The 15,601-nt window shown below is 44.7% G+C and overlaps 1 protein-coding gene across 2 annotated transcripts in view; it reads left to right on the forward strand.

Annotated features, from left to right (window-relative positions):
• TGFA (transforming growth factor alpha) overlaps positions 1–15,601 on the forward strand; it is a 103,849-nt gene that overhangs the window by 35,328 nt on the left and 52,920 nt on the right. For both annotated transcript variants that reach the window (XM_032291820.1, XM_032291821.1), the window contains exon 2: positions 1,438–1,491. In XM_032291820.1, coding sequence (XP_032147711.1) covers positions 1,438–1,491 — 54 coding nt within the window. The remainder of the gene's footprint in view (positions 1–1,437; positions 1,492–15,601) is intronic.

Genomic DNA, 15,601 nt, shown 5'->3' on the forward strand with positions numbered 1-15,601 from the left:
AGTTCTGTGTGTACACCCTCAGTGAAAAGGGGCAATGAGCCCTCACAGCCTGCAGAGGAGGGGGCTTCATCCATCCTGTGACAGACAGAACTTTGCTTGTTTCCTGTGCGGACTTGATTCATCTGCCTTCTGGGCTAACCTGTCAGAGGCCCAGCCCCTCGGCATGGCGACTGTGGCATCTTTTTGCATTTCAGTTTTGGGAAGTCATTCTAGTGTGGCTCATGCTGATTGCATAACTCAGAAGAGGTTCCTTCTTCATTGGAAGGTTGCTGCTGTTTCCAGAAACCTTGAGTACTGTAATCTGAGGGCACAGAAAGGTCGTCGGTTGGCAGGGCTGGCTTTATGGGCATGCAAGCTGTGTCGTTGCACAGGACCCTGTGCTCACAAGGGTCCTGAGCTTGAGGTTTAACATTCTGCAGTTGCAGTCTTGAAATTTGTGTAGTTTTATCTTTGAATTTGTGTCTTATAGGTGAAGTTCATTAGGACAATAGAGTGTGCGCAGGGGTGGGGCTTAGAGCCTTGGTTCCCATGGTCCTGCCTATTACTATCTCCCTGCCTCCCCTAGGTTTTCTTGCTCCTGCCGTGCTCTGCCCCTGGTGGGACCTGGACACAAAAAGGGTTGGGGTTAAGTGCATGGCGTCTCAGGATAGGGCATGGTGGCAGCTGTCCCCATCCTGGAGGGGGAGCTCCATGGCATCTTCAGTGGGCAACTAGAGAGGGGTGAGCTGCTTGACTCCCCCGATCCAGGTCCCTAGTACACCCTGGCAGGGAGGAGGCAACACCCTTAAGGGGCCACCTATCCATCTTGGGGTGGGACAGCCAGTTCCTGGAAAGAAGAGATACCTGACTAGACCCCTCAACCCCCAGCTGGGTCACAGCACATTGGTCCAGCTGCTGGCTGGAAGGAAAGCCCAGAGGCAGTAGGTCCTTTGCACCCTTGCACACTCTGTCCCTGGGGGGCACCTATGAGGGGCTGCACTCACCTGCGGGTATCCTCACACTCAAAGGACAGCAATGATGTAAATAGCAAGCAAACATGATGACGTGAACAACAGGGTGAATGTCACTGAAATGTACAATTAAAATGGTTAAAATGGTAAATTTTATGTTATGTATATTTTCCCACCATAAAAAAAAAGTAAGGTGTTAAGAAAAAACAAAAGCCAAAACCACCATGACAGATGGAGAGAGAGGCTGGGAGAAGTGGAAGGCTCTCCGTTTCAGAGCTTCCGTGGGCACTTTCTTCCCGCTTTTTAACAAGGGGTCCCATGTGCTTATTCTGCACTGATACCCACAAATGATGTCGCAGAGCCTGTCTACAGGCCACTCTGTAAACTACCAAGGCTTTGCCTGTCACAGGGCCTGCCCTCTAAGCCTCCGAGGACATCACTTGCCAAGCAGACTCTGACCTTTTCCCTCTTTTCCTCCACCCAACAGGTATCGTGTTGGCCGCGTGCCAGGCCTTGGAGAACAGCACGTCCCCCCTGAGCGGTGAGTGCAGCTGCCCTGCCTGTGTGGATGGCATGTGGGAAGGGAGTGGGCCTGCGGCTGTGTGGAGCCTGGCTCCTGCCCACCCAGCACACGCCTGTCCCAGAGCCCTCTCTGCCCCCTCCTCAGGGGTGAGGTGGCGCCCACTGGAAGGTTTGAACGGCAGGCCCAAGGGGGGCTGTTCCTGGCACCATCAGGGGCCTCCTCTCCGTGTCTCTCCTCAGCTGTTCAGACAATTCCTGTGGGCAAGTGTGCCGGAACAGGGCCTGCAGGAGCTGGGGGCCAGCCACGTTTTCCCTGCTCCGGTGATAGTCCACCGGAAGTAGAACCCAAATTATTCCTGAACCCCCATTTACTTTTCTGCCTGGTGACCTTTGTTTAGTTATTTTCTGGTTTGCATTTTGATACTTGTAGTTTAAAAAAAAAAAAGGCTTTTTTTTTTTTTTTAATTTTAAGATCCTAGATCAAAATAGTGGAGAGGTTGGGACCAGTGGGAGGCAGACCACAGCGGTGTCAGCCCTGCGGGGATGCAACCTCTGTCGGATTTGCATGCTGCTTTTGGTCTTTGTCCATGTGTGTTCATATTTTTATACGGTTAGTCTTGGTGAGGAAACAATGTGGATTCCTGCTCTTTAAGCTCAAATGTTGGGGCTGTCCGTTGTTCCATGTTGCTGCAGTCTTGAAATCTGCTCTCTTACAATGTCAGGCTGTCCCACTAAAGTGAGCATGCGTGATTTCATGAAACATTCCCCATTAGATATTTATGGTATCCCTAGTTTCTTAAGTTATGACACGACCTCTTCATGCCTAGAAGCTTTTTCCTCCTCTTGGATTCCGTCCTCAGAATGCATCTCCGGAAGCAGGAATAAATACAGATTTATGACTCTTGATACAAATGCCAGACAGCTTTCCGAGTGAAGGGTGCCGATTTTTACCAGCAGTGTGTGAGCGCGCCAGTCCCACCACTCCATGGTTAGCATGGAGTGTGTCTCACTAACTTCTGCTCCCATCTGTCACTGCACTAGCCTCCTGCTGTGTCTCCATAGTTATTTCAGGGAGGTTCCGGTGGGAGGGGTTGGGTTTCTTATCTACTCATAAATTTTCTAGGCAGCCACACTGTGTCCCTGGTACCTTGCTGTTCTCCAGGCCTTTCCCTCCAAACCCACTGGAGGCGACACTCCTAGTCCCACTGGGTGCCACTGCTGCTGCAGCCCCACCAGCCCGCCTTGCTACTGTTATCCTTGATGCACCTGAAGGTGCCTCAGACACTTGGTTGTCCATGACGACACAGAAGAAAATGCTTCTCCCACTCTATGTCGTGCTTTGTTGGGGCTGGAGGTGGAAGGGTGTGAGTGTGTCCATACAAAGCAGTGCTTCTGGAGTCCAGGGTCTACCAGGATTCCCATAAAGCAGTTCTTTCACTTTGTAATTGCCTCCCATCCACAAAGGGCTCAGTTACGAACATATAGGGAAGAAAAAGAGGATAGCTTAGTAACTCCATCATGCAGATTTCAGAATTGACCCAACCCCCTTTCTAGAATGCACTTGCCCCAAGGTTCACCTTCAGCCCCTCCTACAGATAGACCTCTGGTGACTTGCCCAAACTCTGGAAAGTACTGGCACTGCAGCAACACTTACACACTGGGTATCATTTGAGAGAACCTGGGTACTGGGCCAGTTGGGGGTTACCACTTTGATACTTGTCACTTATCTCCAGGCATCTCCATAGGCCAAGAAGCCTCCTGTGTTTTCCTCACCCTCCCTGCACTCTTTTAAGCCTAACTAAGTGGAACTGAAGTATAAAGGTCTTGAGATTCAGCCAGAAGAGGGAGATGGAAGCCTGTTCCCCAGGCCTCTATCCCTAGTTTCCCGGCTCTCTGGTGGAGCCTTCCTCCTGCTCCTCCTTCCCACTCGAAGACCAGGCAGGCCAACAGCCAAGTTCTCCACTGAGTCAGGTGACAGGTTGCGATGATGGCAAGTGCTGCCACTGCCGTCATGGAGAAGCGGGTACTCTTGGTCATTTGACCCCTCCTCCAAGTCTCCGTCCGTTCTGACAGAGATGTCGCCCTTGAGCCTGTTCCCCAAGAGCCTGGCATAGCTCCTGCCTAGGCCTTTTGGGGTTCCCCAGGCCTTGCTGGGCAGGTGTGGGCAGACCTGATACATTTGTCCAGAAGGGGACTATGCTTTTTGCAGTTGTGAACAACTCGGCTCCCCCTTTCCTTCCTGAGCTTCTTTCTATGAGAATGTCTCTGAGGTTTACTTCCCCTGATTGTGGAGTGTGGTCAGAAAATAGCAGTTGAACCCCTGCTGTGTTGCATATTACTCTGTAACCATCTCGGTGCCACTCTGGGGGCTGAGGTAGTGAGAGCAGAGGCAGTGCCACACCTTCTAAAGACCAGAGAGCGTCAAGCCCCCCGGGTTGGCTGGCAGTCTGCAGGGGAGGGAGGTAGCCACCCGTCTGCCCTCTCTGTTGCTCTCTGTATGATGGGTCACTGAGCTATAGAACTGGCACCCCAGGGCCTTAGAAGTTTAATGAAATTGCTCTTTCCAATTTTACTTACTCTCTGCCCTACCCCATGAGACCCAGACATGAATCTGGGCCAGGAGAAAAGTCCAGTGGTGATGACCGTGTTACAGTCACGCCTTCAAAGTCTGGGGCTTTATGACTAAATCAGGCTTATGCTTAACTCTCTGTCCTTTAGGGTGACTGTCCTGTCTCCTGGAGGACTACTCAGGCCCTGATAGGCCTTCCCACCCCTTCCCACCCGCTGTCTTCACCACACAGGGCTGAGATCCTGTGGTGGGCGCAGCTCAAACTGGGGACCAACCTCCACCAGCCACACTCACTGCTGGTCATTGAAGCAAGTGGGTGTGTGTGCGCGCACGCGCCCATGTACTCATGGCTAATTTAATAAGTAAAACTCTGTTAACATTGTAACATTGTATTAGAGAAATCTTCATCCACAGAAGAAGAGATGGTGAAATCAGTTCCTGTATATCCAACAATTAGCATCATTCTGTCATTTTTCTTTGATCTATTCCCTCATCTTTCTAATGTTTCCCTTTGCTGGGGTATTTTAAAGCAAAGCCCACTTCACTCGTAACACTTTAGTACACATACCTAACAGATAAAGGCTTTTAAAACATCACCGCAATTCCATTACTGCACCAGCAAGGGCAATGATGATTCCTTTTTGTTAGATCCTCAGATATAGAAGGTAGATGATGCTGTATCTAATTTTGCGGTACTTTTTTCTAATTTGCGTTCACTTTCACGTCTTTGTATCTTGCTTTCTACTTAGATTTCTTTTCAGGTGAACACTGTTTTCATAAAATGTATTCATGTCTCTGCTGGGTGACTTTCACATCTGAGTGCCTCTAACTCCCAATGCTCTGGATGTTGGTGGGCTCCTTTATTCAATCCCAGAATCAATCCAGAAACAAATCATCCAGAAAAATGTAAATGGCGTGAAGCCATCCCTACCAATTAGGTGTGAAAATGGGTAATTTTAGAACAGAAGCTGTAAGGACTTTACCCATGATGTAAATTTGCAGGTCTTCTCACTTTCAGAGTTGATGGGAATGAGAAATAATGATGGATGTAAGATAGGTTTTGATACATTCCTGAGTGGCAGCACTAGAGCATAGGGCAACAGGAATACTCAGGGTGAAGCCCTCATGCTTTAATGGAACATTGTGGAGAGAAAATTGCAAACTCCATGCGCTAATCAAGGGTGTCAGATGGGCTCAAAAGAACATGGGGCTTATCCCATGTGGCTTTCTTGTGCATTTTTTTTTTTCTTTTTAGAAATGAGACCTTGCTATGTTGCCCAGGCTGGTCTCAAATTCCTGGGCTCCAGCAGTCCTCCCACTTTGGCCTCCCAAAGTGCTGGGATTCCAGGCATAAGCCACCATACCTGGCCTTTCTTGTGTATTTTGAAAAGGAAAGTTCTGTGTTCTTATTACTCGATTGTTGCTCTTGGCCTTTCTTCTTGACATTTCGTTGGTTTCTTCCTTTCTCTTAGATCCCCAAATATGGAGAACAGATGATGCCAGAGTCATAGGAAGCTGGCATTGTCATTAGTAAACGCTTCTCAGACAATTTGAGTGAGACAACAGAGGGATGTGGTGCCTGAGGCTGGAGGTCAGGGATCATGGGTTTTGGGCCATTTGGTCTCAGTTTTTTCACATCCCTGGACAAGTTGGTTTTCTGGTTCCTGTTTGGATTTGTTTCCTCCTCTATTGGACTTGAATCAGAAATGGCCCGTGAGATTTTTCACATGACCACACTGATGGATTGGTAGAGATGACTTGGAGAGCCAGGGTGGGAAGGGTTATAAGGCTGACTGTAGCTTTTAGGAAGTACTGCACTGATCCATTGGTCATAGGTCCAAGATAGGGAAGTGGGAATGTCACTGACATGTATTTGATTTTCTTGGAACTAGATGCTTTTTCACATTCAGGTTCAAAGATTCTAGTTGCTGGAACTATACAAAGGAGCAGGCTTTCTCTGCCTTGCCCTCAAGGAGCCTACCGTGCAGGTGAGAAAAGACAGCATGGGAACCGGTGGTGAATGTGTCACAATGATACATGCAACCTTGGCTGACTGCTTAGTGCATGATTTAGAAAATAATTGCCATGGGAGTGAAATCAATAGCATGGTTTGGGATGGAATATTTTTATCAGGTTGGTTGTCAATTTGTAAAGCACACAGAGAAACATTAGCTGGAGGCAGGACAAGGGTGGCAGCACCTGTAGTTTAGCACACCTGTCACGCCCTCTCAAGGAAGGAGTTATGACCTATGTTCAAAAGACACTTTTAAATGCCCCTTAAAAGGGACAGAATGCACCCTAGCTAAGAAGTCGTTGGGTGGCTACTTGCTTAACCCTGAGAAATGTTGCACTGTTCCCAGGCTGCCCATCTGGTTCTTATATTTTCATGAGACTCACTCTGATGACCAAGGGGGTGTGGTGAGGACATTACTCAGGCACCTGGGAGCCAGCCTCCAGGCTTCCATCTGCTAGCTGCCTTGCATGAGCTGGGTACTCAGGGCGGCACTTTAAATCTCTGAACTTCTGCTCCTTCCTCTGGCCTGTGTCTAGGGACACCCACCTGGAATCAAGGCGTGTTTGAAGGCTTGCTTAATTTAGTGTCTGGGAGACTTTTCAGAGGTGATCGTGAAAGAACATGGAAATTTACAGCGTGGTTATTCATGGGGAATGTCACCATTATCAGCTGTCTTAGGGAGATGGTGATCAGATCTCAGTGGTGACTCTGGGCTTAAATATGTTGAGGTGGCAAGTTTGAGCTGGGGGTACACAGAGGGAAGGCAGATGAGATTAGAAGGGAAAAGTCTTTGAAGCCTTTACTTGTTTGGAAAACAGGTAGAACGTGTGTCAGCCAGCAAGCAAGCGATCTGGTTATTGCTCATCTCACCTAACAAAAGCTTTTCAGAACTGCACACTGCTTCCCCGTTCCATTGTCTAGAATTTTCCCACGTGGAGCTGAAGTCATTCTAAAATTAGAAGGCTCATGTGTTCTACATGGCTCACCTGCTCCAAATATGTGTCTATAACACAAGACACTTGGTATGTCTTAGTTTGGGGATAAAACCACATATACCTATTTGTGCTTACTTTAAAGAATGCTTAGAAGAGCATTAGGAGGGAATAAGGGATTCTTCCTTTCGCCTCCAAGATGTATCCTTGTCATCCACATTCTCATTTCACCTTCCACTTTTGCAAAGGAAATTGTGCTGGGTCAGTACCTTTTGAGCAAAGTCTGCTCAGGGTAGTAGACAGAACACGGATATGAAGTCAAGAATCGTAATTCTGACTCACTGGCTGCAAGACCTTAATAGAGCTTTTAAATCTTCTTGAACCTCAGTTCTCCCATCAATAAAATGAAGGAGTGGAATGAAGTCGGTGTCTTTTCACACTGAGTTACAGAATCACTTTATGGGTCACAACCACTGTTTTTAAAAGTGGAATTGAAAAGTTTAGAGAATTTCAGAGTGCATTACGTGCAGGAAGGACAAGTACCATCTCGTGACTCTTGTTTTAGTTATTGATAGATTCATATATTGACATTCTGCATCACTCTACTTGCATGACTTACATCCATATTGCTTCTTCTATAACTTCCAGATTTTATTTATTCATAAATAAGAGATGAGACACTTGCAGAGTAAGCACCATAAATCTCTAGACCTATAACATCCCCGTTACCCCTCCCTAGTCTTTATAGTTGCCTTATCCACTCCTAATTTGACAGCAGTTCATCTTTATTTTTCCAAAACTCTCTACTTATAGAAACAACAGCTCTTTCCTTATGCACAGATATTTCATTGATTTACATAATATGTAATTAAGTTACATAAGTACAATAGTGAGTACAGTGACATATTGGGAACAAATGCAAATGGCCTCTTGGTAAATACGCAGCCTAACTGTTGAGAACAAAAATAGGCTGATAAACCAGAGTAGCTAACTGAGCTTTTGCATGCTGATGGCATTGGTCTAGATACTTTAGTAAAGAAATGGAGAGTATGGGATTGGGTAAATCCGGGGTTTGGTTTAAGTAAAGCTCAGTTAATAGAGCATCTACCATCTTTGAAAGAGGCAAAGCAGGCCGGGTGCGGTGGCTCACACTTGTAATCCAAGCACTTTGGGAGTCCAAGGCAGGCAGATAACGAGGTCAAGAGATGGAGATCATCCTGGCCAACATGGTGAAACGCCATCTGTACTAAAAATACAAAATTAGCTGGGTGTGGTGGCACGTACCTGTAGTCCCAGCTACTTGGGAGGCTGAGACAGGAGAATCGCTTGAACCTGTGAGGCAGAGGTTGCAATGAGCCAAGATTGCACCACTGTACTCCAGCCTGGTGACAGAGTGAGATTCCATCTCAGGAAAAAAGAAAGAGGCAAGGCAAATGACAAAACTAATGGATGTGGATATGGGCACAACATTCTGAGAAATGGCTTAACATTAATAGTGAACCAAATTCCTTAGTATTAGTAAATGAAAACTTAAAAATTGTCTATGCCCTGTGACTCAACTATTGCACTTAGGGATCTATTTCACAGAACAATCAGATATTAGATTATTATCCAGTAGAGTGAAAAGTAGCCAGTGTCAACAAGAGGGAAACAGTTATGGAACAGGTAGATAGATAGGCTACTATACAGCCCTTCAAAATCATGTTGATGCGGAATGTTTAAGGATGTGGGAAAATGCACATGACATATACATAGAAAAAGTAGTATATAAAACTGAATGATGTAACTCAAACTTATAAGCTATACACATGGATGCAAAAAAACGGGGCATCTGGTGTTCACATTAATGATCTCTGGTTAACAATATTGTATGTGAATTTCATTTGCATTGTGTATTCCTGTTTTTCCAGTATCTAAAAAGAAAGAAAAGGCAGTGGCTGCCCTGCAGGTCTGTTGGCCAGTGTGCGCTGAGTGCAGGCTACCTTGGCCTTGCAGTCCAGTGACTGCAGCTGTCTCCGAGGCTTGGGCAGTACTGCTGTTTCTAGAGCATGGGGAAACAGCGGTGCCTTGCATGCGGGCCACCCATTTTTGGAGCTTGGCTCCCAGGCCTCACTGGCCTGCACAGTAGCCCTCACAGGACCTTGCTATCTGGATGAGTTGGCCCCAGCAATTGCCACTTTAACGCAGGGATCTGGGAATGCTCATCCACACTCTTCTTCAGTACCCGTGACTCCTAAATCTTGATCCACTTCACAGAAATTTCAAGTACTTAATAATTCTAGGTTTCAACAGAGGCTGGGCCTTTCTGGGCACCCAGGTCTATGGTCAGTCTCTCAAATGTGAAGACTCTGAAACCATTCAGTCCAAGTTCAAACTCCACCTCTGCCACTTACTAGCTGTGAGACCTTGGGTGAGATACTTAACCTCTCTGTGCCTGGCTTCCTTATCTGTAGAAAGGGAATAATAGTAGTACCTATCAGGGTTGATGTGACAAGAGTTGACTGTACAGAAAGCACTTGGAACTGTTTGTATACCCAGCAGCGACTCTAAGCGTTAGCTGCTGCTGCTGCTATTACTACCCTTACTATCGTTACTGGTGATGCGTATGGTGTGAAGCAAAACTGTATCTTTATGGTTACTTTTTACCACCTGGGGTTAAGTCCTGTGGTAGTGGTCTTACATGTCAGTGTGCATAACAGTCATCCTGCTGACTGTGCTAAAATGTAGATTCCTGGGCCCTTGCAGTGTGCGATCCAGAAATCTGCATTTTTAGTCATCAACCACATTTTGTTAGAGCTCGATGGGAAGACGAGGCTGAGTGGTACCTGTCCTTGCAGGCTGAGACGCTCTCACCTGAAGGGGACAGCACTTTCCCATCCCCCGAGATCTCACTCTACCTCAGCCAGACAGTGCTGCTCGCTGGGAGTCTGTGAAATATGTGTGTCCCAGGACTGACTTTCTAGTATTCACCCCGGACTTTGGGAAAGAAAAGTCAGAAACCTCAGAACTTGGGCCACCTCAAACCTCAAACATCTTCTCTCTCATTGGCTTTACTGTGATGAAATGATGAACACGTTGGCTTTCTGGTAAAACATCAGCTCTGTTTTCTGGCTGTGCAAACCCAAACTCCTGGCTTCTGAGTTTGGTGATAGAGTGAGCATCTTGTTATTTACTGATGAAGAGACCTGCAGCTATTTTAATCCAGCCAGGCTCAGATGTCCCTACTAGCAGGCTCTGCCACTGTTTGCTTATGGATTTGTTCAGAATCTCCCTCCTTCGTTTGCTGTCTTGAAAGTTAGGGCCCAATTCCCTTATCGGAATGTGTAATGGAAAGTGAGTTCACACATCTGGCCATTTTATCACCAGGTTGCGTTGACTAACGTTGACTAAAATGTTTCTTAAATACCAAAACACAGGAGAAAATGGATTAGATGAAGTAGAATGGAGGGCCTCAGTGCTATTTACAGTGAAGCCTGGGGTTCAAAAGGAGAAAGCTGGTTTTTTGTTTTGTTTTTCCTTCCTAGTTGTCACTTAGCAGCCTCAGGGTAATCCCTCTTTTTGGGTCCTTTTTCGTTTTGATGTTTGGAGGCTTGGATTTAATGAACATCTCTCCCCACCTTGCACAGTGGGTCCAGAAAGGTATTTTTAAGATCTTGAAACTGAAACATCTCAGTTATTGCTATGAAATTTGCCACAAATGAGTCTTTCTGGTGCTCCTATGTATAAAAAATAGAAATATAATTAATCACCTAACAGTCCATGGGAGCCTCTATAAAATTCAGTTTCTAGCAGGCTTTCTACATGATATCCTGTTAAATAAACATCCCAGCACAGTGAAAGGCTCTAGAAACCTAGGTGTACACCTGACCGAGTGATAACCACATTGTAGTTGCCATTGCGGGCAATTTCCCAAGGATTCAGCTCTTCCCAACCTTTTTCAGACTAAGAATCCATTTTTAACATCAGAATTGTGTGAGACCCCACAGAGAGTAGTTGTGCCTTTACTATCAACCTAAATTATATTAAATGAATTAATAAATATAACCAAAAGCTGCTATGAGAACTCAATGACACTTTAAAATGAATTTGTATTTTATGAATCACAATAGAATTTACATAGTAATATGAACTAACACTTACAGAGTATATACTGGGTGCTTTTCCATTTAGCTTGATTTAGTTTCTACAACAACTCTAAGAAGGTACTACTATTAGCTCCATTTTACAGATGGCAAAATTGAGGCAAAGAGAAGTTAAGTAACTTGTCCAAGGTCACCTAGTTAGAAAGTGGCAGAGCTGGGATTTAAACCCAGGTAACTGGCTGCAGAATTCTAAGCACCTCACCACTATGCTCTAAAAACATACAGATACACATACATCTCACTCAGACCCACAGATGTTATTTGAGGGGAGATTTACAAATACTTTGCATTAAATAACTGTGTGACTCTCTTTCTTCCTCTTCTCCAAGACAAATTGGAAACCACTTTCTTGGGTTTTTAATCCTTCATTTCATGAAAATTTAGACATATACCTTAATGCCAGGTATGTGTGTGTATAACTACATGTGTGAATGTGCAGATGTGTACATATATACATACGCACATGTGAGTATATGCATGTATGTATATATAAGCTTTTTTTATCTTATCACAAAACTATGGAATCTTTTACATATATATGTGTATATATAAATATGTATTTGTTTTGTTTTGTGTTTGTTTTTGATATAGAGTCTTGCTCTGTCACCCAGGCTGGAGTGCAGTGGCGCTATCTCAGCTCACTGTAACTTCTGCCTCCTAGGCTCAAGTAATCCTCCCAACTCAGCCCCCCAAGTAGCTGGGACTACAGGCACATGCCACCACACAGGCTACTTTTTGTGGGGTTTTTTTTAGAGGTGATTTTTTGCCATGTTGCTCAGGCTGGTCTCAAACTCCTGAGCTCAAGTGATCCACCTGCCTCGGCCTCCCGAGGTTGGGAGTACAGGCATGAGCCACTGCGCCCAGCCTGTATACATTTTCTTCTATTCAGCAAACACTGACTTGTTTACTGTGATGGACTTTGTTCTGCAGTGTCTAGGTTCTTATTATTGTAAATGTTTTTGCACAAATCTGGCCACAAAGATTCCTAAAAGAATCTTTTCGTGGATTGACTTAAGATGACTGTGTCAGTAGGCTTATGAAGCACAGGGGATTAAACCTATCAGACTCCAAAGTCACAAAGTCGGTGGGAATGAAAACATAGTCTTCCCTCTCCTTAGCTTGATTCCAGGCACAGAGCTTGCCATCTGGTAGCCACCTTTGGTGTATGTCCAAGGATGAGGCCTCTAGGTCAGAACAAATGCTTCGCTTGATTTCCACTTCTCATTAACATGTGAGGATATCATGCCTTTTTATTATTTATATTTGGCTTGATAAAAAGTTACCTAAAAATAAAAACCATAAGTATTTGATGATACAGAGGTTAAAGTCAGGAGCAAGATGACCTAGATTTAAATATTAACTATGTCCCTTGGGTTAAGCGAGTGTCTTAACCACTCTGTGCCTCAGTCCCCCATCTGTAATGTGGAGATAACAGCAGAACCTACCTCACAGGGTCTTCATGAGAATGAAATGAGAGATTATATGTAAAGCACTTAGAGCAGGGCCAGGCTTACACAGGACACAGATACTAAGTCCTATGTAAGTATTTGTTATAATTCTTTTCATTTAGATTTACAAAGATAGAAAGCAATAACATACAAGTAAGAAATGGCATCTGAAATACCAAGATGGCCTGAGCCAATTGGTGGCAGGGACATGATTTGAGTTTAAAGTCATAAGGGCCATGACAGCATGACAGGGTCAATCGCATAACTCAACACTAAGGTGTTATTTTCGACACTTAAAGAACATATCAGCCAGGTGTGGTGGCTCACGCTTGTAATCCCAGCCCTTTGGGAGACCAAGGCAGAGGATCACTTGAGGTCAGGAGTTCAAAACCAGCCTGGACAACATAGTGAAACCCCGTCTCCACTAAAAATACAAAAATTAGCCAGGCATGGTGGCTCGCACCTGTAATCCCAGCTACTCGGGAGGCTGAGGCTTGAGAACCGCTTGAACCTGGGAAGCAGAGATTGCAGGGAGCCAGATCATGCCATTGCACTCCAGCTTGGGTGACAGAGCAAGACTCTATCTCAAAAACAAAAACAAAATAAACAAAAAACAGATCAAAGGAAGCCACACTTCGGCTGTTGGGAAGTAGGGTCACGGAACGCACTATTCCAGTAGATGCCAAAACACCGAGCTTTACTTTCAGAATCATGGCACCACAGCTGAGAAAACACAGCCCTGAGGTAGTTTCCTTTACTTACGCGAGACGTGGACAGTTTTGCACTATTCTGAGCAACAAGATTCAGGAGGAACATTGAGAAATTGGAGGGAACCACCAGGGCTGCTGTGTGAAAAACCTGAAGGCCAGAAAGGTAGAAAGGACCTTTTGCTTGAGGAAGTCATTTTCTCACATGCTCACTTGCTTCATGGAAGCCCTTTTCACACTGTTCTTTAAAATACAAACAGGTTGCTCTCCTTTGGTGTGAAAGGTTCAGGGAGCGGTGATGATCACAGGTAGAGACTATTCATAGCACTTTATGTGGGAAAAGTTAGCGCCTAATTTCCCTTTTGATGCTAATGCTGTAAGAATCTAGGTGGGAGTACAGGTTAGAAATGTATAAAGATGGAAAATAATTAGATCGTTAAATGGAGAGTATACCTAATTGAGGAACTAGAGCTGTTTGCGATTAAATTCTTAACCATCTGGGGGACAACATGGAAGAAAATCATACCTGCTCAGAAAAAAAAAAGAAAGTTCTTTGTACCCTGGAGAAAGAGGATATTATTATACTGAAGGGCTCTTTGGCCCAATTTAAGTTGACTTTCTCTCTTTCTTGTTTAAGCATTTTTGTGAGTGAGCGGGAGAGTTTACTGCGGAGGGCTGTGCTGGGCGTCAGAGATGGACCAAGGACAGTCAGTGCCCTTGGGCTCTTCTCAGTGGTGAAGGCAGCGAATAGAACTGCAAAGTTTTGCCTGAATTAAATTACTGCCTGCCAGAGTTGTGAACACAATACTGTTAGGAAGGAGGCAGGCTGTCCTCTCCTGAGGGCACTGAAGAAGCTTCCCTGGAAGAGCAAACCAAAAAAAAATTGTAAGCAAAGAATACTTAAAAAAATTTTTTGACAACCATGTGGTGTACGTGTGCCCATATATGTATACATTGGGGAATGGCTACATCAAGCTAATTAACATATGCATGATTTCACATACTTAAGACCCTCATCTCATAACAAATACAAACATCAACTCAAAATGGATGAAGACTTAAAAGTAAAATCTGAAACTGTGAAACTACTAGAAGAAAACAGGGGAAGAGCTGCATAACAGTAGTCTCTGGAAAATTTTTTCTTGGGAGATACTTCCAAAAGCACAGGCAACAAAAATAAAACAGAGAAAAGGATTATACCAAATTAAAATGCCTCTGCACAGCCAAGGAAACAATCAGCAGTGTGAAGAGACAACGTATGGAACAGGAGAAAATATTTGCAAACCATACATCTGATGAGGGGGCTTATATGGAAGCCTACACAAGGCCACAGGCTTATATGGAAGCTTACACAGGAGTCCCTATCTAAGGAACTCAAATGGCTCACAGCAAGGGTGCCCAGGGTCGGCTGTTCTAGAAGCAGAGAGCCCCTTTAACTTAGGATACAGTGGAGGCAGCTCCAGACAGTCTGTTTTACCGCACTGGGGGAAGGAGCTGAGTTGGGCAGTTCTTCCTCCCTACTGGTCACATTTCAAGTTAAAATGATCAACCTTGGTAAAGAGGGTTGGTACTACAGGGCTATTCAAATAGTTGCTCTTGGAAAAAAATATTGACTCATTAAGCCACAGGAGTTCTCCAAAAGTACATTTTGCCATTAAGACTACAAGTTAACTTTTTTTTTTTAACTTGGCTTGAGTAGTATAACTTTGTGACTGGATATAGTCCCTGAACCAGGATGTCTGGAGAGAGGGCTTTGCTGATACCAATATTTTAAAATATCAGTGTATTTTTATTGGTGTTCAAAGACTGATGTTATTAAAAATCTGGCCCAGAGAGGATTCTCAGTTAATATTTTTGTTTTTAAGTAAGAGAGTTCCTGATGCCCACGCCACTTGCATGTGGTACCTCCTTGAAGAGGTTGTCCTGAGAAGCCTTTGGCAGCTCTGTCTAGAACTGCGCTGTCCAATATGGCAGCCACGTGCAGCTGTGGAGTGCTCAACACCTGGCTAGTTCCAACAGAGATGTGTTGGAAATAGATACCACATACCATATTGTGAAGACCTAGTGCATCAAAACTGAATATCTTATCAATAAATGTTCGCATTGCTTATGTATTGAAATAACACTATTTTGACCTTATTTACCTAAATTAAATACATTATTCAAATCAATTTCATCTTTTTATCCTAAAGGTGGCTACTAGGCATATAGAATTACTTTTGCGGCTTACATTATTTCACAGTTTTAGAACCATGTAACACATTTGTTTTCACTCACATCCTTTCCTTCAGTCCTGGGTTTCTCCCTAAACGCCAGC

The sequence above is a fragment of the Sapajus apella genome, unplaced genomic scaffold (genome assembly GCF_009761245.1).
Source record: "Sapajus apella isolate SASKATOON/1434 unplaced genomic scaffold, GSC_monkey_1.0 scaffold26, whole genome shotgun sequence".
In the NCBI taxonomy this organism is placed as follows: Eukaryota; Metazoa; Chordata; class Mammalia; order Primates; family Cebidae; genus Sapajus; species Sapajus apella.